Source organism: Ambystoma mexicanum, chromosome 3p (assembly GCF_040938575.1).
Source record: "Ambystoma mexicanum isolate Mex_15411 chromosome 3p, UKY_AmexF1_1, whole genome shotgun sequence".
In the NCBI taxonomy this organism is placed as follows: domain Eukaryota; kingdom Metazoa; phylum Chordata; class Amphibia; order Caudata; family Ambystomatidae; genus Ambystoma; species Ambystoma mexicanum.
The window spans coordinates 848,372,740-848,400,333 of record NC_090925.1 but is presented as its reverse complement, the minus strand read 5'-3'; the positions used below and the strand labels follow the sequence as shown (position 1 = coordinate 848,400,333).

General features: G+C 47.3%; 1 protein-coding gene across 2 annotated transcripts; it reads right to left on the bottom strand.

Annotated features, from left to right (window-relative positions):
- Positions 1–1,113: 1,113 nt before the first annotated feature.
- LOC138579626 (zymogen granule membrane protein 16-like) lies at positions 1,114–27,594 on the bottom strand. Of its 2 annotated transcripts, none has more exons than XM_069649881.1 (4): positions 27,440–27,594; positions 27,060–27,115; positions 24,358–24,490; positions 1,114–1,573 (listed from the first exon to the last, which is right to left on the bottom strand). In XM_069649881.1, exons 1-4 carry the CDS (start codon positions 27,577–27,579, stop codon positions 1,252–1,254), a joined length of 651 nt encoding a protein of 216 aa, XP_069505982.1. In that variant the 5' UTR covers positions 27,580–27,594; the 3' UTR covers positions 1,114–1,251. The 2 variants fall into 2 exon arrangements, with proteins under 2 accessions (XP_069505982.1, XP_069505983.1); XM_069649882.1 differs by lacking the exon at positions 27,440–27,594 and adding an exon at positions 27,318–27,375.

Genomic DNA, 27,594 nt, shown 5'->3' with positions numbered 1-27,594 from the left:
TTGGCTATGCTGTGCACCAACGTCATTAGAAAAGGTGGAGAATATCAGTTTGACAGGTCGATGTCAGCATGATCACCGGGTGATCTGATTTACTGTCATGAGGGCACTTGAATTTAGGGGAATGGATCAACGGATAAGATTATCACAAGATGGCAGTTTCTGACCGGTGAGTTTTGCATGTGAAAATGTCAGAAAATCAAAGGTAAGATGCATTGGAAAAATATTTATGATTGATTGGCATATGCTCAAAAATACATGCCCTATCCATTGGCCAATAGAATTCGAGAGAGAAGTTCCCCTTTAAGTGTACAGAGAAATTAAAGGATGTTTACCACTTTACATCATGCTTCCTTTGTGATTGAGGTTTCTAACCAGTGCTTACAAATCTCCTATGATGTTGCTGAAAATCCAACCACTTAGGAAGGCAATAGGCCCTGTCCAATTTTTACCAGAGATAACATGTCATTTTAAGATGAGAAGGCACAAGGAATGAGAGAGAATTTGTCTTCCTTCTGGGAACTCTGGGCAAGGTGTTGTTTTTTTCAGGCACATGAGTGTTTTCCACTGTTGGATAAAGTAAGGGTCATCCTAGTCAAAGCCTCCAGAAATGGAGACCCCGAACAGAAGTGATGAGTCCAGAAATATACCTGATGACCACAAGGACTGTGTCTGGGGCTGTTCCCTGGTCAGTAAGCCCATTGGGTAGTATTGTTTGAGTGGGAATGAGATGGTACTTCTAAAAAGGGGGAAATAATAATCTCAAATCCACCCAAGTTATTCATAGTTACAAAAAGACAAACGTGTTTGTACACCAAATTGAATTAAACGCATAAACGAGTTGTACTCCTGCTTTTAAATGAATCAGTCAGATGTAGTTCCTATCTTGTCCCTGGTGTGGTGAGAAGCAGGGTCTTGGAAGTCCATCTGGGAATTACAGCTATAGGAATACAGTACATTCCTAGACATGGAATGACAGGCCCCTAATTTTCCAGAAAGACTTCCAGAGTTAGTAAAAGCCTTATAAAATATGCATTAATTTCATATAAGCCAGGGGTACCAGCCACACTTCCTCACAGACTATTAGTAGCACTACCAAACACACAAGACTGCCAGTTAGACGTCCATAGAATCTTTATTTTGATATGCATTAGATCACACATAACATGTTCCCCAAGACACTGGCTGGGATTAAAAGCAACACATTGTCTTGGGGGTGATTACACCTTGAAGAAAGAGCAAGGCCTGGGCCTGCTATTTGTTGCAGTGGACACAGTTACTGCTGTACGTATCCCAGTGGAAACCAATGGCGTCGATGACAGAGCCGTAGCTGCCGCTCAGGAAGCGCAGCACAGTGTTGGGGTACAGTGGGGCGGCATTGAAGCTGGTGCCGTAGTCCTTGCCGAAGGGGAAGCTGCGTCCCAGGCTAGTGATGAAGACCAGTTTGAGGACATAGTAGTTGTACTTGCCATGCACCTGTGTGATGGACTCACCAGGATGCAGGAAGACCTCCTCCAGGTCACCAAGCTTTCCTCCCACGTAGTTGGTCCATTCCTTACCGTACCGAGCCTGGATCCTGCAGAGGGTCAAAAAAATACAGAGGCCATCTTAATATTTAGAGAACACTCTTTAATACCTCAACAACTGTGCATGTAACCTATAGTGTCATATTGTAAATGTACATGTACAGTTCTAACCACTGGAGCAGCACATACCATGTCCTTGCGGCAAACCATGGGTACGCACATTGGCAAGCAGTGTTGTGCGTTACAAAATAACAATGCATTAATAAACAAACTGTGTAAAACTCCTCGCAGTGTCTGGGGATGGAAATAAAGGATATGATATGATATTTTATTTATATCGCGCCCATACACAAATGTTTCAGGGCGTGACGAGGCAAGGGAGGGGCACAGGGGAGGAAAAATAAAACAGCGATTTTACAAGGCCCAGTGACATTGAGAACGCGCAAGTGCAGGGGAGGCAGAGGGGGGAAAGTGGAAGGGAGGATTGGAAAGTGCTGTACAGGTGATCAACAACTACACGTAGTGCAGCCAGCAGGTGACAAGTGCAAGAATAAGGCGCAGACAACGGGTGTCTGATAAGTGCAGGAAAGGGACTGTAGGGTTGCAGATACAGAACCCAAGTGCAAGGGTTGCCAGGAGGCAGTGCAGGTGTGCGGCTGGGTAGGCAGGGATCTGGGCCTGAAATCAGAGGGTGGCCAGGTGCCTGGTGCCGAAACATACAGAGATCAGCAGGGGAGAGGAAGAGAGAAGGCAGAAGCAAAGAGGAAGGTCTTGAGGTGCTTCCGGAACCGAAGATGGTTCTCCTCAAGTTTCAGAGTGGCAGGGAGGCTGTTCCAGACGGAGGCCCCAGCCGAAGAAAGAGATATACCCCTCACTCGTTGCTTGGAGAAGTGACTGACCCTGTGGGAGTTGGAGGTGGAGGAGTGCAGAGCTCGAGTAGGAAGGTATTTCTGAAGGGAGAGTTCAAGGTATTGCGGACCCAGGCTCCAGAAGGCCTTGTGGACAATGCAAAGGGTCTTGAACTTGATCCTTGCAGCCACTGGGAGCCAGTGAAGAGATTTCAGGGCTGGAGAGATACGATCCCTGGGCTTGAGGCCAAGGACAAGTCTCGCAGTCTGGTTCTGGATGAGTTGCAGAGGGCGCAGAGTAGAAGCAGGCAGATTTAGGAAGAGGCTGTTGCAGTAGTCCAGTCTAGAGAAAACCAGAGCGCTAGAGACAGTGAGCTTCTGGGGGCTGGAGAGGAAAGGAAAAATACCTCTGAGGAGGTGCAGTTGGTAGTTTGACGTCTTAGCGACATCAGAGATGTGTGGAGAAAATGAAAGCGTGGAGCCAAAGATGACCCCAGGGTTCTTAGCCTCACATGTGGGTGCAGGGAGAGGGCCAAGGGAGGCCGGCCAGAGTGACAGGAAAGGAAGGTGCAGGAGTGCTGATGTGGAGGATCTCTGTCTTACTGGCATTAAGGCAGAGGACGTTGGCGGCACACCACTCCTGGATTATAGAAAGACAGTCAGAGATGAGAGAGGGGGAAGAGCTGGCAGAGGAGAGACCTGCACACTAGCTGAGTGTCATCCGCATAGCAATGAAAATTGGGGCAGAGAGCAGCAATGCGGTGGGCGAAGCCAAATTCAAATGTATGTGGCCGAGCGTTGTAGGGAATGAGTGAGACTCCACTGAAGTATTCCAGGGCAGGGAAGTGAGGAATAAGTGAGACGCCACTGAAGTATATTAGGACAGGTAAGGGAGGAATGAGCAAGACTCCACTGAAATATATCAGGACAGGGAAGGGAGGAATGAGCGAGACTCCACTGAAATATACCAGGACAGGAATGTGAGGAATGAGTGAGACTCCACTGAAGTATATTAGGACAGGTAAGGGAGGAATGAGCAAGACTCCACTGAAATATATCAGCAAAGAAATGTGAGGAATGAGTGAGTGTATTGCCTATTTGCTCGGAATATGGAGTCCTATATTCCGGTAGCTCAGACGTTCACCGGTTTTTAGTGAACAGAATGTCTCCGGACGCTTTTCTTTGAACTTTAACTGTGTAGTAGTACAAGTCGATTAAAACATACACAAACAATTACAAAACAAAAATAAAGGTTACTCTGTAATACAGCGTTTCATCATACCAACATAATATTATAAAACATCATTGTAAAAATTCATACTGCAAGTGCCCTATTTCTATACACGACTTCCAGAGCTGCCTTAATATAACGGTAGTTGATTCATAATAAGGTGAGGCCTTAACCACTGATTCCTCAAATTAATAAAAAATTAGCAATCCAGCAAAACATGTACGAGGTGTTCGCCACACCCCAGACCACATGGGCAAACCATCACCAACCCCAGCCATGGTGCCCTTGTTCTAAGTGACAGCACATTTACCTTGGCCTGGAGGATGTTCATTCAGCAGCATCTCACCAGGAGAGCCTCAAATTCCACCTCTACGGATCTCTCCTTTAAGAGAGATCTGCGCTGCCTGCCAGTTAAATCGCCCAGCACCGTTACTTCCCTCAGCCTCTGTCTTTTCAGAAGACCTTTTCTGCAATTATACCAGCACCTCAGGTCCTTACTAATATTTTTCATGGGGGGTCATCATAAGGTGGGCGGTAAGGGGATACCATGCACAGGTAAGGAGATGGCTGCTGGTAATCCCTTACTTCGCTACTACAAGGTCCCTTAGCGGGTCCTGCCAGTAATGGCAGGTCTGACCAGCCGTTATGGACGGGACCCGCTAAGGGACCAGGGCGCAAATAACGGGCTTGACATGCGCGAGCACGTTATTTGTGCCCTTCCCATTGGAATGGGGAATGGAATTTTCAATGGGGACTTACCGGTCCCGCAAAGGTCAGACTACACCGCTAAGTCCCCATTGAACTAGACCGGTGCCGGACCCATTACTGGTGGCAGTCATGGCGCAAATAGCACCATGACTACCACCAATCTCAGAATGAGGCCCATGGTCTCTCCCAAAGCCATTCCGATATTTAGGTTGATGGGGTGCCCAATGGAATGTTCAAATAAAATTCTAAGAACCTCTGCTGAGCTTGCAGTGATATAATAACCATCACCGGCTCATGCTTAGTACATCCCACGGGGCTCTAAGGAGTAGGCCTGTAATCCTAAGTAAACCAGAATTGCACAGTGTATCCAGACATCCAAATGGCGCTGCCCCCCAAATCACTGCACCATAGAGAATGGCTGTATTAATCTTTGACCCAATGATCTGAAGACACTTATCCAGTCGTTTGCCACCAAAATTATAGTAAAAACAGAGGAGATCTCTCAGACCCTGCATCGCTTGGGTAACTGCCACATTTACATGACTTCTCCAACCTCCCCTTCCTAAGAACACGAGGCCCAGGGATTTATATTCATCCACCACCTCGATCAGTTGGTTATTCAGAGCCCATTTAAATGGCGATTTCCTTTTGCCAAAAACAAGTACCTTGCTTTTAAGAGTATTCAATTAAAGTATTTATTAGAGTACTCTAAGCTCCGCTGGAGCCCCCTTTGTGTTAGATCCAAAAGCACTGTATCATCAGCATATAATAAGGTGCTGAATTTTGCGCTATTTACAAGAGGGGGAAATCAGACCTTGAGATACATTGTGAGGGTTAAAATCACAAAGAAATTGTGAAAACAGTAGTGGGGCCAAAGGGTACCCCTGCTTTATCCCTACATTTTTCATACAACAGCCTGAGTATTTATGATTTACTGCACACGTCGCGCTAACTGAAGTGTTCTCATAAAGGGGGGTTATTAAGTGGAGGAGTCCTGATGGAACCCCTATGCTCCTAAGCTTTGCCCATAAAAGATTGCGATTTAAGGCATCAAAAGCCTTCGTAAGATCTAAGAAGGCCACATAAGGGTTAGTCTTCCTCCTTCTGGTGTACTTCTCCACGATCGTATTCAGTATAAAATATTGATTGATCATGGAGAAGCCTCTGCAGAAGCCTGCTTGTGTATCCGGGAGGATGGAGTTATCTAATAACCACTCCTCCAGATGCTCGGCTAGACAACCAGCAAAGATTTTATTAGTGGCGTCTAGGAGTGCAATGGGCCGATAACAATGTAGGTCCAGGGCATTACCCTTTTTAAACAACATGACAATTAAACTTTTGTTCCACGAGTCTGGCAGTCCGAAAATATTAGCAATGGAATTAAACACCAGGTACTGGACTGGCAACCACCAGTCCATAGATGCACTAAATACTTCAGGTCTCAATCCATCCGGGCCTGCTGCCTTGCCCATCTTCAGCCTTCTAACTTGTGCCACTATTTCTTTCCGACTGAAGGCTACCTCACAGTCAGACTCCCTTCCATTCTCAATATTAGCTTGCATCTGGGTCTCTGCGTCCCAAAGAAACTCACTAAAATGTGAGACCCAACGATCAGCAGGAATTTGTTCCGCAGAGCCCATATGTGCTCCCCCAAAGCCCCTTTTCACAATCTCCCAGAATTTTTGTTGGGTTATTTTCACAAACAGTCCTATCCAAAAGATCCCACTGCTTTACCATGAATTGATTTTTCTTTTGTTTCGGTAACATTATATAAGCTTTCTTAAGCTGATAGAGCGTGCCACTAGGGGAACTCATATTCAAGGAGGTCAGATGGAGATCCCTTTTTGCCTGCCTACATTCAGCATCAAACCATGGCAAAATTGTTCTACTATTGCCTGGGTTGATGGACCCACCGCCTGAAACACGTGGGGCGATGTTATGAATATGGGACTGTAGGAAAGAGGCCGGTGTAGGAGACATTACAGGGGCGCTGAAAACAGTGCAAGGGCGGTTTTGTTGGGACCGCATTAGGTTGCTTGAAAGCTGCCATTCTGTGAAAGTTTGCAGTGATTGCTTCCTTGCAAGTGGCTGGCGAATGAACGCAAAGAGGTCCGAGTTGAGGGGCAGGTACGAGTAGTCTGGTAAATGAGCCCACAAAGGTCTAGAAGGTGAAAGGGTTTGCTTTTTGATGGAGCAGGGCTCCTTTGAATCAGGCTGATCTCTCTCCGAAAGAGAAATTTCCCAGAAGAGTCGGGCTCTAGGCCCTGAGTCCACTATGATACATATATGCAAAACAAATGCCTTATTTGGCTACTTCAATATCCTGCGAGTCTCCCCTCCTCATACTCCCCCCACCCATTCTAGAGACCTTCTCATTCTGTCCTCCGGCCAACTCTGTGAACCGTCTCACTAATTCTCACTCCTTGCTCCCTACACTCTCTAATGTCCTCGACTCAGACATCACCAGTGTCCCCAAATTCAAAAGGCCGCCCTCAAACGAACTCTCCGCTCTAGGGAAGAGGCTCATGCCCCAGCATATTACACCCCACGAACCCCAAACTCTACCCGCCACCACTTCTGAATTGTATTTATTGACTATGCGTGTGCATGCATGTGTGTGTAACTCTCTTCTTAGATCAAAAGGGCTTTGTGGTTATATATTGCGGCAATGCAGAGCTCGATGCAGGGATGTGCTGGAATGCCCAGGGTTAGCACAACAGGAAGCCAGGTATAAGCCCATAGAGACTTTAGTTACTATAAAGGAGAGTGACTGGTTTACTAGGCCTCACCATTTTTTGGATCCTTCCTAGGGGTACGTCAAGGCCCTCAGAGAAAAGCAGGAGTTGTCAGAGCTCACATGAGAGTGAGATTCACTCTGTTAAGCTGTCCAGGTGAAGGAAGGTGTGAGTATGTGTGTATGTGTATGTGCGTGTGTCTAAACAGGAAATCCTCTGAGAGATCCAGGGTGTGAGTGTTTCCCACTCATTGGGTTGTGGTTCTACGTGTGCTGTGTACCATTCCTGGATCTGGGTTGCCTTCCCGCCCGCCGCCAATGTTAAGGATGCGGGGGACAGCCCTGCATCCCCTGCTTTTCATGTTCGGTATTTTCATACCCAAATTCATTGAAAGAAATCGCCCTAATGGTAGTGACCGAATTCGGTCAAATGTACCATTTGTTCAAATGTTTTCGATCAATTTGGGTAATACCACATTCCTCTGTGACATCAATGGAGGAATCGGGCAATAGCCAATAGCACAGAGGGGCGGGGGGGCACATGGGATTGATATGTAACTTATGTAAACAAAAGGTTCTCGGTGGCTTCTGTGCATCCGGTGAGGAGGTGGCTTGTTCAGTGTGTGCTTGTCGATTCATTCAGGAGGCATAATTTCCTTTCATCCCAAAATGCCTGTAAAAGACATAATTTGTGTATTAAGGAGAGGTGTAGACACGGCAGTGAGTGTTCCTTTGACCTTTTTCATGACTTCTGATAAATCCTAATGTTTGGCAGTGGCAGTGATGTGCAGATCTGAATATAAAACTTGGCCTCTTAATCTGTGCCCACTCCAAAGTAAACTGAATGACAAAGTTACCTATTTTTTTAAGAGCAGACGTGTCCATGTCAGCTTGTTTGATACAGAAATATGTGTTCACATTTTTTTTATGAACTGCACATCATGCCAGGCAACAAATTGCAACCCTTTGACAAACCATGACTAAAACAATTGGCTTGACCAGGTCTATCAATTAGTATAATTCATAGGGCAGTTTACTAAAATCTCCAGTTGTCTGGGATCAGGTGGGATTATTCAGCCAGCCCTGCCTTTTTAATCCTACATAATGATGCATTCTGATACTTATTGTGCAAGATTTGTAATGGTAACAATGACAAACACTGTACAGAAATGCAAAAGTGTGTGAGCTGTGCACGTTGTGTGGGCCATGAAGCCTGCATTGCTGCTGCCTGTACTGTACTGTACTGTACTGTACAGTGTCGGTTGAGTGAGGGAAGTTGCACTGGGCTGGTTGTGTGGTGAATGCACACATAGCGGCTTTCTGTGCTGTTCCTGTTTTTTTTTTTTTTTTAGGAAGGATGGACCACAGTTGCTATGGCGGTTTGTGTGAGGGGAGTCTGCCGTGCTTCTGCCTGAGCTGTCCATAGAGCCTGTTCTCCTGGAGGGAAGTTGTATTGCAGCTCTGTGTGTTGGACAAGTTGTGCAAACGAAGCTGCAATTGTTCTGTTGGTGGGATCCTTGTGCTCCTTGCACTGCTGCTTCCTGCACTGGATGTGTTGTGTGCGACACACTTGCCCTGCCGCTACTGTTCCCATTATATGGTTTATTAACAGTGTGCAAGGAAAACCTACGCTGCTTCTATGAATGTACCTGCCTCTCCGGAAGTGATCCTTACACTGCTGCTGCTGCTTGTGATGTAGCCACCGTCTGGGGGTTTATGAGCATTGTGCGTGTCATGTTGGCAGTTGTGTTCCCGGGGCATGGGGGTGGGGCGGGAGGCAGGGAGAGAAGTGACGGTGGAAGGGAAGGGCCACGTAGTACGTGTTGAGGAACAAGAGAATAAAGACATGTTATTTGAGCGCTCCGGCTCCGCTGTATTCTTGCTGCGTGGTGTGCTGCATCCGCCTTACGGGGCGTCCGCCTCACAGGCTGTCCTTCACTTGGGGCCCATCTCTACACTGGCGATGAGGTCGCGCAGGGTGCACATAACGGACCCGGGCAGTAGCGGTGAGTTCGTATTATGGCACGGAACGGCAAGAAAACGTTTGCCCAGGCCACCCAGTGGAGGAAACAAAGTCAACACCTTAAAGGCACAATGTTGGTCGGGAAAGGCTGGGCCATGGCGTTGATAGCGCTGCACAATGGTGAGTGGAAGAGGAAGGGAGAGGTGTTGGATGGTGCTCGTGCCTTGCGGCAGCCATCCCCTACCACACCTTTTCCCCTGCAGCCCTCACATAGCCACTGGGACACACACACACACAGTGCTTGTGCCTGAGTAGGCAGCCATGTAAAGAAGTTGGCTACATCACAGAATATTTAAAGGGCTAGAACATGCCACAGGACTATCTCTTATCAGGAAGAACCCCAGGCAGCAAACAAGGACATGCAAGCATGGGGTCAGGATGGCCCCACAGCCCCCAACTCCACATAGACTTCCAGACTCGCTGGCAGTGCAATTGCCAGGAGCTTTTGATGTGTATGACATGAGTTATATGGGGCCAAGATGGGCCGAATGGATTAGGAATTTAGACATATACATGGGGGCCACATGTCCTGTTGATGAGGAAAGGCAAAAGTGTTTACTTGGCAGTAGGGCCTTCTCCACAAGACATCATCGACGAGATGCAGACAATGTCCATTGACTCAATTCAGGACCTGAAAGGTGCATTGTCAGCTTATTTCACCCGCACACTAATGTAGACTATAAACGCCACCTATTCCATAGCATGAAGCAGGCAAAGTGCGAAACAATGAATGCCTATGTCATGCACTTGCGGATCAAGATGAACACTGTGACATCGCAAACTATTGAAACACGGAAGCCCTGCGTTCCCAGATCATGGCAGGCTGTAAATCCCAGACATTTAGACGCAAATGACTACAGAAGGCCCGCACCCTTAACGAAATTGTAATGCTTGGAAGGGCTGAGCTGGCAGTGGACACACAGGTCGAGAGTTTCAACACCACCACGCCCACAGAGTCTGTGCACCGGCTACAACATGACTGATGGCAGGAAGAACCCTTTAGCTACCGATGTGTGTATGAGTACCCACACGAGGGAACCTGTCCAGCAATAGGACAGAGGTGCAGCGCATGTGGTGAGGAAAGACATTTCAAGTCTGTATGTCGACTAGCGAGGGAAAGAGGGCGAGACAGAAGGAGAGAGTCTGTGCCTCAATACAGACCAAGACCCCTCCTCACAGCGCCACGATCATCTGGGGCGACGGCCCAAGCTCTGCAAAGAACAAAGGACCCTGAACCAAAGGAGACAGAATCAGGAGATGACAAGTACAGGAGAGACAGCAGGGAGAGAAGGAGGTACGTGTCACACACCCACGACAGAGCGCAGATCAAGACGCCATGTGCGTTATCTGATTGAGCAGTCCTCCATAGATACCGACATCAGCTCAGAGGGTTAACAGCGGAAGAAAGGGTACATGTACGCATTGGGCAATTCGGTTGTAACGGAACACAGCCCGACACTGCTAATGGGGCTCAATGAAAGGCCAACAGAATTTTGAATAGACACGGCTGCAACAGTAAATGTAATAAGTGAGAAAATCTACAAAGAATTACCACAAGCCCCAAGACTTAGACCAGCAACAGTCGACATATACCCGTTTGGATAAACGTCTCCCCTGAAGTGTCTCAGACATTTTGAAGGAACATGCTGCCACAAAGGCTCAATTGAAGAAGCTACTCAAACACATGCTTGCGACAGAGTGTGAAAGTGGCTGCATAATCAGCTTGAGGACAGCCGTCGACCTGGGACTAATCCATGTACTGTACAAACTGATGGTGCACAAGTACATTGACCTGGTGCACATGATTAAACAACAGCATTCAACGCTATTCAAAGGAATATGAAAACTGTGCAACAAACAGATCAAATTGCATATTAATGAAGACCTCCCACCTATAGCGCAACACTATAGAGGCATACCAGTAAATGTACAACGGAAAGTAGAGAAGGAACTGCACAAGCCAATAGAACAGGACATAATAGAGCCGGCGACAGGACCAACAGCATGGGTTTTGCCCATCGTTCCTGTCCCCAAAAAGGGTTCAGACACCATCCGCTTGTGCGTAGATATGAGGCGACCCAACCAGGATATTAAAAGCGAGAGACACATGGCGCCATGTATCACGGACATGATACATCTGTTAAATGGGGCCAAAGTATTCTCCAAACTGGATTTGCAAAAAGGATACCACCAACTAGTATTGAGCACAGAAATCCGGAACATCACCATCTTTGTCACGCCCCTGGGGCTCTATAGATATAAAAGGTTGAGCATCGGCGTGTCCTCCGCCGCTGAAATCTTTCAGGCGGAGATTCATAATGTCAGCAAGCACATACCCAACTGTATAAACTATACTGATGACATTCTGGTGTTCGGAACTGATGTACTGAAGCATGATGAAACTCTGTCCAGTGTGTGTATCATGCTGGAGGCGGCCAATCTTACCCTCAACCAGGAAAAGTGCAAATTCCGAAAGGGCACATTGAAGTTCTTCGGAAAGGTATTTTCCGAAAAAGGCATGACTCCAGATCCGGGAAAAGTCACTGCACTAAATGAGACACCACCACCGGCCAATGTTTCTGAACTAAGGTCATTCCTGGCCCTCGCCAGTTACTGCACGTGATATATCACAGACTTCGCCACAGTCAGTGAACCACTTCGGGCGCTGACCAAACAAAATGCTGTGTTCAACAGGACAGAAAAGGGGCAACAGGCCTTCGCAACAATTTTAGACAGAGTAGCTCACGCGGAACACATGTCCTACTACGATGTCAATCGCAAAACGGAATTGACTGTGGACGCGAGCCCAGTTAGGCTGGGTGCAATCCTCACACAAATCGACCCAGATGACCGCGGTCGAACCCACATCATCGCTTAAGCCAGCCGAAGCCTCTCAGCTACGGAGCAGGCCCACTCGCTTGCAGAGAAGGCAAGTCTTGCTGTGGTAAGGGCGTGCAAACTCTTCCATCTTTTTCTTTATGGCAAACCGTTCAAAGTAGTGGCCGACCATCAAGCTCTACTGTTCCTTTATGGCAACCCCCAGGCCAAAATGCCAACCTGCATCGCCAGGTGGGGGCTCAGACTACAGGACTATTCATTCGAGATAATACATCGGTCTGCCAAGGAAGAGAACCCTGCTGACTTTCTGTCCCGACATCTGATAAGTGGCAGTGCCCCAGAGCCATCGGAGCAGACCGCTATCTCCGACAGCTTATCCAGCAAGCTATACCAAAGGGCATTGAGCCAGCTCGCCTCGCCCAGGAAATAGAAGCAGACACGGCATGCCAGATAGTATGCGAAGGGCTCAGATTGGGACAGTGGAGGAGAGCCAAAGAGAGGGGTCGCCTTGAGTCGGAGGACATACAGAAGGAGGTGGATAGGCTCCTGCAAGTGAAGTAGGAATTGGCTCTCTTAGGACAACTTATTGTTGAAAGGCCACAAAATGGTGATTCAGTCATCGTTAAAAAGGAGAGTGGTGGAATTGGCCCATGAATGGCACCGGGAAGTCGTCTCTACAAAGCGCATGCAGTGCCAAAAAGTGTGCTTTCACCAATTGGATTCTCTGGTGGAAGAAATCCAGAGAGTGTCCGACATGCTACCTCATCACACCAAATAGATACCCCGAACCACTATGCATGTCAGAACTACCAGAAGGAGTGTGGGAAGCAGTAGCGGCTGACTTCTTTTGACCGATCGAAGGGGAGAAATGCGTGTTTGCCATCATGGACGAATACTACAGATACCCAGAAGCTCAACCGGTGTCTTCGACAGCGGCCCATCATGTCATCCCGATAATGGACCGCATCTTCACAGCACGTGGCATTCCTAGAAAGGTGAAAACAGACAATGGGCCTCCTTTCACTGGCCAAGACTTTACACGGTTAAGTGAATATATGGGATTCCATCACCAGAAAGTAACACCACTTTGGCCACAGGCGAATGGCATGATTGAACATTTCATGGCCAACCTCAAACGGGCACTGCAAGGGACTCGACTCACAGGTCAGTCTTATGAATAAGTGCTTCACCAACTGTTGAGAGACTACAGGAGTGCACCTCACAGCTCCACTGGGAAAAGCCGGCGGAAATAATGTTCGGGAGGGACGTGCACACCAGGCAACCTCAGTAAGGACCCCAAGATGGTGAACGACCGGCTGAGGCAGAAGTGAGAGAGCAAGACCGGTCCGCCAAACTCAGGATGAAGGAGTATGCTAACATGTGAAGGAAAGCCAGAGAGTCTAAGCTGGAGGTAGAAGTGGTGGCCGTGAAGCACCCGCTGACATACAAACACACCTCTGTGTTCAACGATGAACCGATAATCATCACAGAGAAGAAAGGCTCGATGATCACAGCCCAAGGTGACCATGGACCCACCACCCGCAACTTCTCGCACTTCAAGAGGTTTCCCCTAACCAGCCCTCAGTGGTTGAGTAGAGGAGTACCAGATGACTATTTCTTGGGCGAATGGTACCACGGAGATCAAGAGGACTTGGACATTTCTGGTAGGGATGCAGAGCCAGATCAGGTGAAAGGGGTTTTCCAGGAACCGGGAACTCCAGACCTCAAAGAGCGAGGAACAAGCCTCAACGCCTTATCGAAGAAATGGGATGATCCGCTTCATCACAGGTTCATGTTGGACCACTGTTGGGTAACTGTTTAATTTGGGGGGGGGTACATCATTTTTACAGTTGTGTTCAGGATCACTGGAGCGGGGCGGGAGGTTGGGAGGGAAGTTACGGTGGGAGGGAAGGACCAAGCAGTATGTGTTCAGGGACAAGAAAATAAAGACATGTTATATGAGCACTCCGGCTCTGGTGTATTCTTGCTGCGTGGTGCGCTGCGTCTGCTTCACTGGGCTATCCTTCACTGGGGGCCCATCTCTATGGTGTGCTTCTTCTATGAATGTACCTGCCTCTCCGGAAGTGATCCTTATACTGCTGCTGCTTGTGATGTAGCCACAGTCTGGCAGGGAACTTTCCACTGTGTCTGGATGTGCTGGACTAGTTGTGTGACGCAAACGTGCACTGCTGCTATCCGTGCTGTGCATGTTATGTGAGAGTGCAGGGTGCACTGCAGCTGCCCGCACTGAACCTCTTGTGCGAGGGGAGCTGGCACCACAGTTGATGTAACTGTTCTGCTGAAGCGATGCTTGCACTCCTACATGTTTCAGTCCCCTTGTGTGAGGCAAGCTTGCACTGTTCCTATCTGTGCAGGACACACGCCGTCGGGCAGGTAAGCCTGTATGGATGGCACCCTTGCTCTATTTGTTTAGTGAGTGCACAAGCCATTTTGCCCACTCTGGTTTACCTGTTCAGCAGATGAGATGTGAACGAAGCCTACACTGCTGCTGGTTCTGCTGTACCTGGCATGCTACGGTGGAAACTGCCATTGCAATTTTCTGTGGGAAATATGTAATCTGCCCTGGGGTGCTTAAATGGTTATCACAGTACATAGGCATTTGAGGCGGAGACTGGGCATAAGAAGCGTTTTTTTACATATACGACTGCACCTTTGCCCTGAGGTTGTCGCTGTGCATGTGAAGTTGAACCCGGGCATATGGAGTAGTGTGCAGGCATGTGAGGCTGCACTTGTGAAGCAGGAACAGCACATATGAAGCTGTACTGGCATTACGGGGGGGGGGGGGAGTACTTGGGTATACAAAGAGGTAACCGGACATATGATGGTTAAACAAGGGTTTATGGTGCTGCGAGTTAGCCTATTGTGGTGCTTATGGTTTTGAGAATGGGCCTGTGAAGGTGCTCCTATTGTATAATCGTGGTACATGGGTATACAATGCTGAAACTGGGCATAGTACGTATTTACAGGCCTAAAATGGCTGCTTATTAAAAAAGTATGGCTGATCCTGTGCAGTTGAAGGTGGACTTGGGCTATGATGGGTTCCCTGTCAAATATGGTCATACATTAAAATGTGAGACATTTGTGGGAGTACTTCATGAAAAGGATAACCTGATGTTTTCAGCTACTCCAAAAAGCCATGGGAGAACAATTAGAATCCCTTGTAAGCTGACCTCTGGGCCCTTAAACAAAAAGGAGGTTGGCTCTGCCACTTCACAGATACCTCACTCCTCCAAAATAGCTCAGGCTAGTTGCCTTCTGAGGGGTGGGAAGATGAAACAGTATATCTGTTCTGTTGTTACCTCTGGAAAGCGGTCCATTATGCATCCGTACTGTTGTATACCTCTGTAATGCCCTCCGCTTTGTAACTGTGTTGTTGTATACGTCTGTAAAGCACTCCGTTGCTCCTCAAAGCTAGGTCTGTGCTCAATGAATACCATAATAAACAAATAAACAGTATGCTCATGAACGGCAACAATCACCTGTTTCAGTGAACTGTGGAAGTCATTGTTGTGTTTCAGAAAACCTTGTTGTGTTTTGTGACTAAGTCCATGACCTCAGGTGAGAGGAACCATGGGGCAGAAGTCACACAGTACCCAAATGGAAAGCTGCCCACTCCATGATGCTGACCCAAGAAAAGGCAGTGCAGAGGTGTATGCAGAGAACGAGAGAGAAAGATGATGGAAGGATAAAGGAAACAAAGGCAATAGAGGAGGGAAATAACATGAGAGAGAACAACAGAGAAAGGTGAAGGGAAATGAAGGGGTTTTATGAAAGACTGAGGAGGAGGTTGAAATAAAGCAAGGCAGAAGGCGGTCATCAGAGGCAGAGAGTTGTGGAAAGGGAAGGAAGTGGCCGTAGCGGAGAGGAGATTCCTGTTGAAGAAACCACCATTGGCCAAACTAAGATGGCCGGGTGCTGGAAGTGGTGCGGAAAGTCAGACAGCGAGATCAGGCAGCCAGAGCTAGGGTGCAGCCAGGGTTTCAGAGCTAGTGAAGTAAAGAGGCTTGAGGTCGACCTTGGCCCAAAGACTGGTAGGGCCAAGGCCTGAAGACCTAGGAGAAGTCGAAAGATAGGAAATAAGACAGGCTAGAAAGGATCCGTAGAGAAGAAAATATTGGTAATCCTAGCTAATAGAAACCTTCTTACGGAGGAATATTGACATCCATCCCAACATAGTGTGACTACATCCTTCAGCAAACTATAAAATGATCAATATAAACTTTGCATTGCATGTAATTGTACAATCATCAAATACGTATATATACACACACATGTATGGAAAACAGATCAGTACATTGATATTTCATGTTGTGAAGCACATCTTCACAAGAACGTTAGTCTCTATAACTCGAGGCGTGTGCAGCACTGTTTCCATACATGTACAATAGGACACCTTCTTTAGCTTTTGTTGGGCCTAGCGTTGTGGACCCTTCTGGAGTTAATAGTGATAATTTTCTGTATTCACTTGTTCAAGAAGGTTTTTTGATTAAGACGTGCAGATCCAAAAATTGTTTGTTTATTAGTTCCGTGACAGATGGTGTCAGCAGTGTGACCACAGGGCTTGACTTAAAAGGTCCAGCCCACTGACAGAAAGGACAGCAGGAACGCACAAATGGGACACCATGGGGAGCACACAGGATCCTCCGACACCTGAAGTTCCACTTCAAGACTCCTCCGTTAATCAGATCAGCCCTATCAAAAAAACTCTGAGCTGACCTCAACAAATAAATCATGTGAACAGGGTTCACCATCTCAGAAAACCTTTAGGCAAGACTGAAGGAAAGTAAGGGTCACACCCACTAGGATAAAATACTGTAACAATTAGTCTGAGGACAAAAATAGTTAGAAGGGGAAGACCATGGGGCATTTTTATTGTTTTTAATTCACAGCCGAAACAGTAGGGTGGGATCGGAGACATTGGGAAAAAAAGCATCAACCATTTGCTGACAGATGAACTCCAAGCAATGTATCAGGTCCTGAACCCCGATCAGGAAACCCCTTAAAATGATCTGAAGTTTGGAATCCTAGAGACTAGGGCTACGGCAATAATATTCTAGATAAAAACTATGCAGGCTCCAATTTACACCTTCAAATAACTTCTTACAGTTCCCCTATCGAATTAAGGCCAGAGTCAACAAATGTTTGAAAGGCCTGAATCTGGAACAAGTAAAAATGAAACTGCCTGTTGGGTACCTACTACAAACAGTGAGACAACTGTACTAGCCCACCCTGGAAGACCCCATCATGAAGACCAGTAGAAACCAACAAGCATATACACCAGGACCAAGGAACTCTGTACTCTTCCCCTCAAGGGCGAGGAAATAATAAATAACCATTGCAGATGGGAAGGGGTTCCAATCCCGACCTATGGGAAATGATTTAAGCCCTTCCTCGCAACTTAACTGAGGGTCACCTGTGACTCTCAGAAAGGGCCATACCAGAATACATGAAGGAGGCAGAGAGGGGAATATGCCACCCCAGGAAACAGAACCAGAAAGATTGGGTCTGACCTGGGCACACCAGGAAAAGCCCACAAGCACGAGATATGTGTCCTCACATCCTGGCCTACAGATAGAACTGGACTGGTGGCCCAAAACAGCCCAAAGGTAGGATAGGAAAACTGAACCCATCATAGAGATGGATTTGGGGACTATCAGATCCCACTTGCTCTAGAATGACATAACGTTCAGGCCCTCCTAGACTCAGGGAGTAACCAAACTGCTGTAAGCAGTGACTTGGTGTTGTGCTCGTAAATAATGCCTGACCGGGCGGTGCTGATCACCTGAATCCACAGAGACTAGGAAGTGTACCCCAAAGCCAGATGGGCTATTGTGGTGTAGGGTCAACCAGTGTCCGTGAAGGGAGTGGTGACAGAGTTGCCAGAACAGCTGGTTTTATGAACTAGCATTCCATTCTTCCTCAATGGATGGACTGGGCCTGCGCACAAGCTGGGAGATTCTCTACAGATTTCTTAAGGGTCTGCTGGAACAATTATCCAGCCCTATCCTGCATGAGGGACTAGAAGTCTAAAGAACTCAAAGGAACAGTTTTAACCTGGGAAATAGATTTTGAGGTCCTGCAGACCCAGTCCTATCACAAAACCTGCTATATAAGGCCGAGAGGTTGAAGCAAATAACCCTTCCCAAGCAATCTTAGGGGGGTAACCAAATGGAAAGGGAGTGGGGTATATGATGAAGTATCACTCTTCAAGATGTTAAATGGTGCAAGAGGGGTTCTTGGGGCAGAGGGAAGTCAGCCTGTCTATGATGCCAACCCCGCAGGTGGTATATAAAGGATGTCCACAGATAGTTTAGGCAAAGGCAGATCTACTCCACTATAGCAGTTTGTGAGTCACACTCTTGTTTGTGAAGAACATAGGAAGAAATACATGTCCCCTAGTGTGGTCCGCGGGTAGTACTGTGAGTGTGACCGTAACCAGAGACCTGCTGTGGCAGGGTAAACAAAGGGAACCAGAGATACTTACGGGCAGCAGTTTGGAGGAGGCAGAAAAGAACAAATGGGCTGGAGGGCTCCAGTGCAGAATCAAGTGGTCATCATCACAGGGCCATCTAATTCCTCGATTGCAGATCACCATGGGAATCGTCCCACGGAGTCCCTGGATAACCACCATTAATAATTTACAAGAAACCTCACATGGGTCAGATGAGGGAGCCTATGTCCGTTGTGAAGGCTGCTAATTTTGTGCAGGTTTCCCACTGAATTCCTGATTATCTCACTCAAGCCTGTATATAAAAAGGAGCCAGAATAAGCCCAAAAGGAAGAGGTTTAGGTACAGATTGGTAGTATGTGGGTGTATGGAGAAAGCACGAAAGACTGAAAATGGAAGGTGTTGAAGGAGGAAAAAGAAGGAGAGATATGAAAGGAGGAATATGAAGTATAAGCCTGGCCATTCCCAAGGGCCACTTCTAAGGGTCTCAACGCCTGTCTTGGATGCAAGCAGCTCAGGAGAGCTGCATCAAGCTCATGACCTGCAAATTCCCCCACCACCTCCATTGAGGCCTATGCAGATCCACGAACTACGAGACCTTTCCAAAATGGCCACTGCATCTTCGTCCGACACAATCCAAACACCCAGAGAGCCCAGGAACAGGCCTCTGTTGCCGAGCAATGTGATTGGCTGACCGCTAAACCTATGGAGAAGCTACCCCTCTTACGGGAGGCGCAGCCAGGCTATTCCAAAGGGCCACTTCTAAGGGTCTCATCGCCTGTCTTGGTCTGTCCTTGCCGGGCCTGTCTCCAGGCTCACCACTATGTCACTGTTCACCCCCTACAGCCTCCGCTGGAGGTCACTTGCAGCAGCCCCACCATTTACACCGTCCAAAGCCTGAATGAAGGTAATTTGCTCTCTTCTTGTTTACGAAATAGCGCCTTGCATATTCCTTCTGCCACACAAGCGACTGTAGCCTATATGCAATGCCTTTTTCCCCCATACCGTTCCTATCACCATTTAAGTTTGACAAAGTAAACATAACTTCAGCCCACAGTAAGCACACTCAACCCATCGAGTCATATACCATGCCAGCCATAGGCTGGTGGTGCACACCATTCACACCCGCACGCACCTCCCATTACCTAAACCAACCTACTTCCTACCACACCTCAGATACCTGACCTTGCACCACAGCCCTGTTTCTGAGCATGAAGAGCTGCCTGCGGATCATCACACTCCTGGCCCCCCAACAGCCGAAGCACCTCCACTCAAATACCCCTGCCACCCACCCTACCTATCCAGGACACCACTTGCCGTATTTACTCACAGGCGCGCCCACCAAGAATGCCCCGCTTGCATCCTCAAACCGGAGCCAAAAGAAATCAGTGTTTAAGCATGCGAACAACTGCTGCACTTAATCCTAGGCAGTCAACTACACACCACCCCAAAGAGCCCCAATGCCCACCTCCCTAAGATCCAGTCATGCCGCTCAAATGGATCGGCACACTCTCAGCCATTAGAATGTGCTCTCATCAACACAAGATCCATTCCTGCTCATGCCCTTGACGTTAATCTGATTACCACATTAAATCTTGACATCCTAGCAACTACTGCAATCTGGCTGCACCCAGCATCTGGCCCAGTACTCTCCATTGCTTTGCCTGCTGGTTACACTATTTTCTGCGCAGACAGACCTAATGCAAAAGGAGGGGGGGGTAGCACTCATCACAAGAGGCTCCCTTCACATCAGAATGCTCAACTCCACCTTGCCTAACAACTGACATTTTGTCCACCAACCGATCTCTCTCTGACTCAGTCACCATCTCCTTGCACACTATCTACGAGCCCCCGGGTTCAGCCACCCTAGTTGAGGAGAACCTTTTACACACTCTGAGTACCGGTATCAAACCATCTTCCAAAACCATCCTTCTAAGTGACTTCAAACTTGGATATAATGACCCCCATGGCCGAGCTGCAACCTCTCTTGCCAACTCACTCAACGATCTAGGCTTCGCCCAATGTATCAATACCCCTACTCGAAACACAGGCCGTATCTTGGACTGGATAGTTGTCCTCAACTGCCAAATGTCTATCCATTCCAAACACCCAGGCTCCTGGTCTAACCACAAGGTAATGAAATTCTCCATCTCCCCTACAATGCACTCTACACCAACCACCAGCCTGTGGCCCTTCACTCTCATACAGAGCTCCACATCTCTGAACAAAGAGCGCCTCTCTCTTTTGCTCACCTCCCTTTCACCTAGGTCCGCATTCGTGGCGTACCACAACACACTTTTGGAAATATATGCTAAAACCCTCACAGATGCCATCGACACTATAGCCCCTCTCGAGCCACGTAAAAGTAAACCATCAGCGCACAGAAACTCGTGGTTCACACCTAAACTCCAGACTCTCTGATCCAACTGGAAAAATTCACAAATCGTTGAGAATAAAGTAGTGTTCACCTTAGCAGCTATCAGTACAAGAAAGTCATCCTTTTAGCCAATGCCTCCAACTACAATGCTCGCATTACCAACATACAAACTATGCGGATGACACGCAAAGCTTACTCCCCCTCACTGGCAACTACCTTGATGTCTCCACCACTCTAAACTCTGTTTACCTGACCATCCAGGCTTGGATAGCCACACATCGGCTTTGCTTGGACGACGACAAAACAGAGCTACTTCTGATTGGCCCCCCAAATTTGATTAAAAAAAACCTGACCCCCCCAATACTCCTTCTCCATCAATGGCTTCCAGGTCCCTGTCACACCCTTTGTGAAAACACTGGGAGTATACCTGGATGCTACTTTATCCCTCGAACAACAAGTTAACGTCATTGCCTTGTCCGCAGCCTATTCCACTAAATTAATCAATGCAACCAGACCTTTCCTCTCCCGACAGCTGTCTCACCGTAGCCCGAGCTACTATAGGATCAAAGCTTGACTACTGCAATGCCCTTTTCGTTGGCACATCTGAGCAGAACATTAGAAAAATGCAAGTTATCCAGAACAATGCTATCAGGGCCACACTCAATGGGCCTCATTACGACCCAGGCGCTGGACCATGGTGCTATTAGCACCATGGTCCATACCGGTCTCCGGCATGGTGGATGGCGGAATTACCGCCCCCATCACAAGGTTGGCGGGGGCGGTAATTCCCCATTCACCATTTGCCCTTCCCCATTTCCATTTTGCCCCATAGGGCATAATGGGGATGGGGAAGGCGCCAATTACGGCACCGTAAATTACGGTTGCCGTAATTAGCTCCAAGGTCCCTTAGCGGGTTGGATTTTAACGCCTGCAAAAAGCAGGAGTTAAAGCCTCCAACCCGCTAAGGGACCTTGTAATCAGGCGCTAATGGTTTAACGGCGCCGACGCTCTTTACGGCGCCGTTAAACCATTAGCGCCAGGGTCGTAATGAGGCCCAATATCCCTAAAAATGAACACATCTCGGCAGCAAGAAAAGATGTCCACTGGCTCGCAGTCCGCGAACGAATCATCATCAAGACACTGTCCATCACGCAAAAATGCCTGTCCAATGATGCACCTCCCTACCTATCTCAAGAACTCACCAAATCTTCATCAACCAGACCCACTAGGGCAGCGTATGCCCACCCCATCTCCCAGCCTACATTTAAACGGACTAAAGCTGGTGGATCCGGTATCCCTGCCATGGTAGCCAACCATTGGAACCTTCTCCCAAACTCACTGAGGTCTGAACATTCATACTGGACCTTACGGAAAGCACTAAAAACACTGCTTTCCTCTTAACTGTATTCAGCTTCTGCATTGGACACAATGTGATAAGTATTCTATGCCTGCACAGTTTTTTGCAACCCAACATTTACCAGCGCCTTGATGCCTCAAGGCTTAGCGCGCAATACAAATGTAAAAATAAATTAAATAAATAGGGAAGGTGTTGAGGAACAGAGGAAAAGGTTGGAGGAGAACAAGAGAAGGAGGCAGAAAATGATCATCTCAGACAGAGAAAGGTCAAAGGAGAAGGAGGGGCCAGCAGACAGGAAGGCTCTGTTGGACAATCCAGCATTAGCCAAGCCAATGGTAAAAGGCCAGAATCTGTTGAGAAGTTGACAAGGAGACCTGTGGGGCCAGGGCTGTGGTGCGTCCCAGGTGTCAGGGCTAGTGAACCTGAAGCCGTGCTGAACTAGGTGCAAAGATTAGTAGGGTCACAGCCCAAAGACCCAATAGAAGTTGAATGGTAAGAATGGAGACAGGCTAAACCAGAAACATAGTTCAGAGTCTAGTGGGACTGACAAGCACACCAAGGAAAATAAATAAAAATCTCTTAAGAGAAGAGACTAAGAAATGGGAAGTAAGCTAGCTGGGAGCCATAGTCCTGAATCTGCTGGGACTGGCAAGCCGATCAACGGCAATACTTGTACGGGAGGGAAGAGAATCGCAAAACACTTTTGGATTTCGTTGGGGAGGAACAACCCCCCCAAGGTGACGAAGGAAAATCTGCCTTGTCCTTAAACAGAGCCAGGGAGAAGGCTTGTGGTGTCAAGGCACGATGACGCATTCAGATTCCCAACTGGGAACATTCTTTGGAATATCTGATTCCAGGGCACCAAGTGCAAAACTCAACTCAAAAAGTGTTCCTGAAAACCAGAAGCTGGTGGGTTCATGGAGCACCCGAGTCAAACGAGTCCCATCATCAAATCAGAAAGGAGGCCATGGTGGGGTCAAGAGGCATCTCTGCAGGCAGCAACTCAAGAGGAATCCAAGCTGGGAGCAGGTCTCATAGCTCAACAACATCGTCATTATCTAGGATGCTTGTATAGTGACTGCAGCCTGACAACCGACCCGAGATAAACTAGCATCTGAAAGGCAAGTGATCATGGTCCAGAAGAGCCAACATCCACGAGTCACATCTACAGAGGCGGTTCCAGGATATAGGGAATCCACATAACTATAAGTTACTGTACGTAATTGCTTCAGGGAAATTCTACCCTGACCCAAACGGAAATAGACTTGGACATTTGGACTAAGCACTTCAGACCTATCTTATCTTATCCTTGCTTCCTACAGACATGTGTCCCACTTGTTCTATTCTCCCTATACTTTCACGTGCTTACGGAGAAATCTCCGTGCTTGGTTCAACCCTTTCTTCATTTGGTGGGTTTTAAACCAAACACAATCCTTCTGTTAAAGGCTGATATGAGTCTCAACTCAGGTGTTGATGCTCTGGTCTGTGAGTGGCTTTCAGATGATTGCCATTGCCCAGGGCCCCCTCGCCTCCCGCTCCTACCTTGAGGTGGATGTGCCCATCTCCCCCTCCCTGCCACATCATGTTTGTGTGTGGTATGTGTAGTGGCGTGAAAGTAGAGGTCTCTGCAATCCTCTTTCAGTGAGACATCTAAAGAGTTAAGTGTTCTCCTCTGACACAGGGAGGCCTGCATCCTGCAAGTTTAAATACCGACTCAGCCCTTCATCCGTCCGTCGTCGATAAATTGAGTACCATTAAATTGTGATATCCCAACACTTGTTATTGCAGAATTTAAAAACTGAAACAATCCGCATGAAGCGCTATACACACATTCTTATTAGTACAAAACCCTGTGGTAAATGAATGATCTGGTTTGTGAGGAAACCTGCAGAATGTGATGTGAAATGGCACATTTGCACTTAATTATTTTTGCATTGTACTATCATGGGCTTCCTTTGATAATAGGAATTGTTCATGTTTAATTAGACCTTATCGACTCACCCCTGCACTTCCATGTAGAAATAAACATTGCTAAACATCAATGAATTAAAAGAAGTGGTGGGACAAGAGCGATGCATGCATTAACCATGAGTGAGGAATGCCAGGGCTCTGCAACAGATGTGCACGTGGCCATCAATGGGGAATAGTTGGCACTGCAAAGCAAGTTGAAGGTTCACAGGGCACGGAAACCCCAGCATTGGCCTCCAGGGCAACCCTGGCATGAGGTTCCATGGGTCCCCTCAACTCACCCCACAATGTAGTTTCTGTTTGACCGGATCCTCAGGGCCGTCAGCGGTCCATCTAGCTGGTTCCCGGAGTGGGAGAAGCGCTTTCCGCCTTTGCCGCCGTACTCGCCGGAGTAGGAGGAAGATCGGGGGGTACCTGAGTACACAGTGAGAGAAAGACGCCCACACAGGTGAGACAACACAGAAAGATCATCGGGACGACTGATAGTGTCAGAATATGGTCTGCTGTCAACTATTGCTGCGGTGTGTTTCCTGACCACCCACCACTTGTATGTGTTGTGTTGTTTTATGTAACGCCTTAAAGGAGATTCTGTTAGGGATGCCTGTGCGTCATTAATATCAAAGTGCACGTTATGTAGCTTCCTAGCACAGGAACACGAGAAGTAGGGTTGCTCATTATATCTAAGTAAATTTCCCCAATGCAAAATGGAGGCCTCAGTTCATGAGATTTAGATTCCATTTAATTGAACCCATGACATTTTAAATTTGAGAAATAAAGAAGCCTTTCCTACTCCATATGTCATGTTTGGAACTGTTCATGTTGCTTTGAAGCGCCTTTATCTTTTCTGTGCAGCCCTCCAGGCTCCTCGTATCCTGTTTTTTAGAAGATGTGTACATAATCCTGCCCACATAGAGACTGATTTTTTTTTTTAGGCTCACCACAATTTGTGTTTTTCAACCGCTTTATCAATTACGGTTTTAAGATTCTTAACGTAGGGTTGATTTTATAGACGAAGAATTAATTAACATAGTATTTGCACCTTTGATTGAATTATTTGAACTAGTATTTTATTACTATTCTGTATTTGTGAAAGCTTACTGCTACTAGATGTGTGTGCTTTTGGTTTTGTCCCCCACACGCCGAGACTTGGCTGAGACCCCGAGAGCTCCCAGGAATGGACATAGCAGAGCAAAGCTTCCTGGCACATCGGGTCGGGCTCCGAGATCCCCCAGGTCTGGAGATCACACGGAAATGCTTGAGCTGTGTGTATGGACTTGACTTGGGGAACTACAGGTCTGTCAAGAGCCAGCAAAACCCAAGCCAGTGAAACTGGAGAGAGCACAACACATTCCAGAGTTGCCTGGTCGGAAATATTACAAATCCAGTGCTCCAGGATTGCAAAGCTACCTGCGCATATGTGTTGTAAGGTGATCACCTGCTACCATGTTGGCTAAAATGTGTCAGAATTTGGGCAATATATTGCATTTTGAACTACAGCTTATTTGTGCAAAAGATTATTATTATTTTTTTTTAATGAACGGCCTACATTACGTTTTAAAACAGAGGTTTGGTGGTTCTCTATTCCAATGAGTTGGTGAAAACAGTAATGAAATGCCCCCACCCCAAAAACAGCTCAGTAATGCCGCACAACAGCTCAGTTTTCCCATGAACAGCATTCACGAATTACAAGTGAACAATAAATAAATAAATTAAAGTCCACACAATTCAAATTAACTTGCCCCACCGATTGGTGAAAATTGACCAACAATAGGAGAAGCTCTCCATCTTTGTACCAGAGGTTCTTTCCCAAGGACCCCCCTGCATACATGCCCAAGCAATGTTAAGGAATACTGGCTAAAGGTGGCCGAATGCCCTCTGTTTTTACCAGAGGACATGGGTAAACCTGTCACTGATGCGCTATCAGTGCCAATGGATATAGTAAATAAGCGCACAGGGACAAACCAGAGGGGCCAATGGATTTAGCACTCTAGTGACAGACTCCTAAGTGCAGGAGACTATAAGTGCCTGAGGAAATGCCACATCAATTTCTGTGAACAAAGCAAACCAGTGTCAAAGAATAATACCCGTCAGCAAGAGGATATCCTATATGTGTGCAATAAGAGGTAGACCACCCGTGTTAGACGATACCCCACATCACTGCTGGAGGGTATAGCCCATCAATACCGGAATATATACCCATTAATGCCAGACCATTTAGTGATAGGCTATTTTGACTGACCTTGATTGACTAAATGGAGACCAAGAGGATTTTAGCTATACATTTTGGAAGATAATACTCATGAGTGCCAGAGGATATAGCCCATTATTGCCAAACGATACACTCCATGGGGGCGAGAAAATAAAGCACTTCCTTACAATTCAACATAGTGCAGTATAGTGCCAGAGAATATTTCCCATTTGTTGTGTCAGGAGAAAAAGATGATCTGTGCCAGAGAATATCACCCATCAAAACCAGTAGAAATAATCCACCAATGACAGAGGATACCAGCCCATACAATAAGTGTGCCATCTTTATCCAGGGATTGAGGACATTGTGCCAGACGATTTAGAAGAACAGTGTTACAGTATGTATCCATCAGTGCCAGGGAACATAGCTAGTCCTGCCAGAGGATATTACCAATTGGGAATTCCTGATAGCTCACAGACCATGAATTCCCTTCATTGTGGTAGCGCATGTTCCCCTCATTCTGTAAATTAGGATTACCCCATGATTCAGTTATGCTATTCTGGTTGTGCTAAACTCTCCATTCTTCTCGGATGTAGATTTAAAGATCAGGCTTAAGGTTGGTATGAATTCCCTCTCATGCTGCACTATATGAATTGTGCAACATTTGACACGCTTTCATTCCCCATAATTGTGCATGTTATGAATGTGCTAAAAATGATTTTTAGCAACTAAATTCCACTTCATTCAACAAGTTATAAATTCCTCGTGTTATGAATTCCGCATAAAGGATCCTACCTGCATTGACGCAGACACAGGCGCAGAGCAGCGCCAGTAACGTGAGATGAACCATCCTGCAGCAGAGAAGAGGGGGAGGCAGAGTTAGGTGCGTCTGGTAGGGAGAGCTACAGAAAATCACAGTGCCGCTTTACGAAACCGCAAAGAGATAGGCCAAAGGCAGTTGCACAGCAGCTGCGACAGAACAGTGCAAACAGTCAGCCATGATGGAGCAGCACACACAGACACAGCCACCAAGAAACATGCATAGGTACACACATGATAGACACTCGCAGGCCGTACAACCGTCACTAAACTCATGCATGCTATCCCTGAAGGTTGGAATAAATGGGAAACTAGGAAGCGCGAAGAAGCCGAAAGGCTTGTCGGGAAAGACTTACGTTTGGGTGTGCGTCGAGCCGTGTTCAGGCGCGGTACACTGAGCTCTCTCGCTGGTGGCGGTATGCAGCCTATAGTGAGAGACAGGCTCCTTTATACGCAGCTCGGCGGGATCCTCCCGCCCTAATGATGGGAACTCCATCTGCTGAGCAAACAC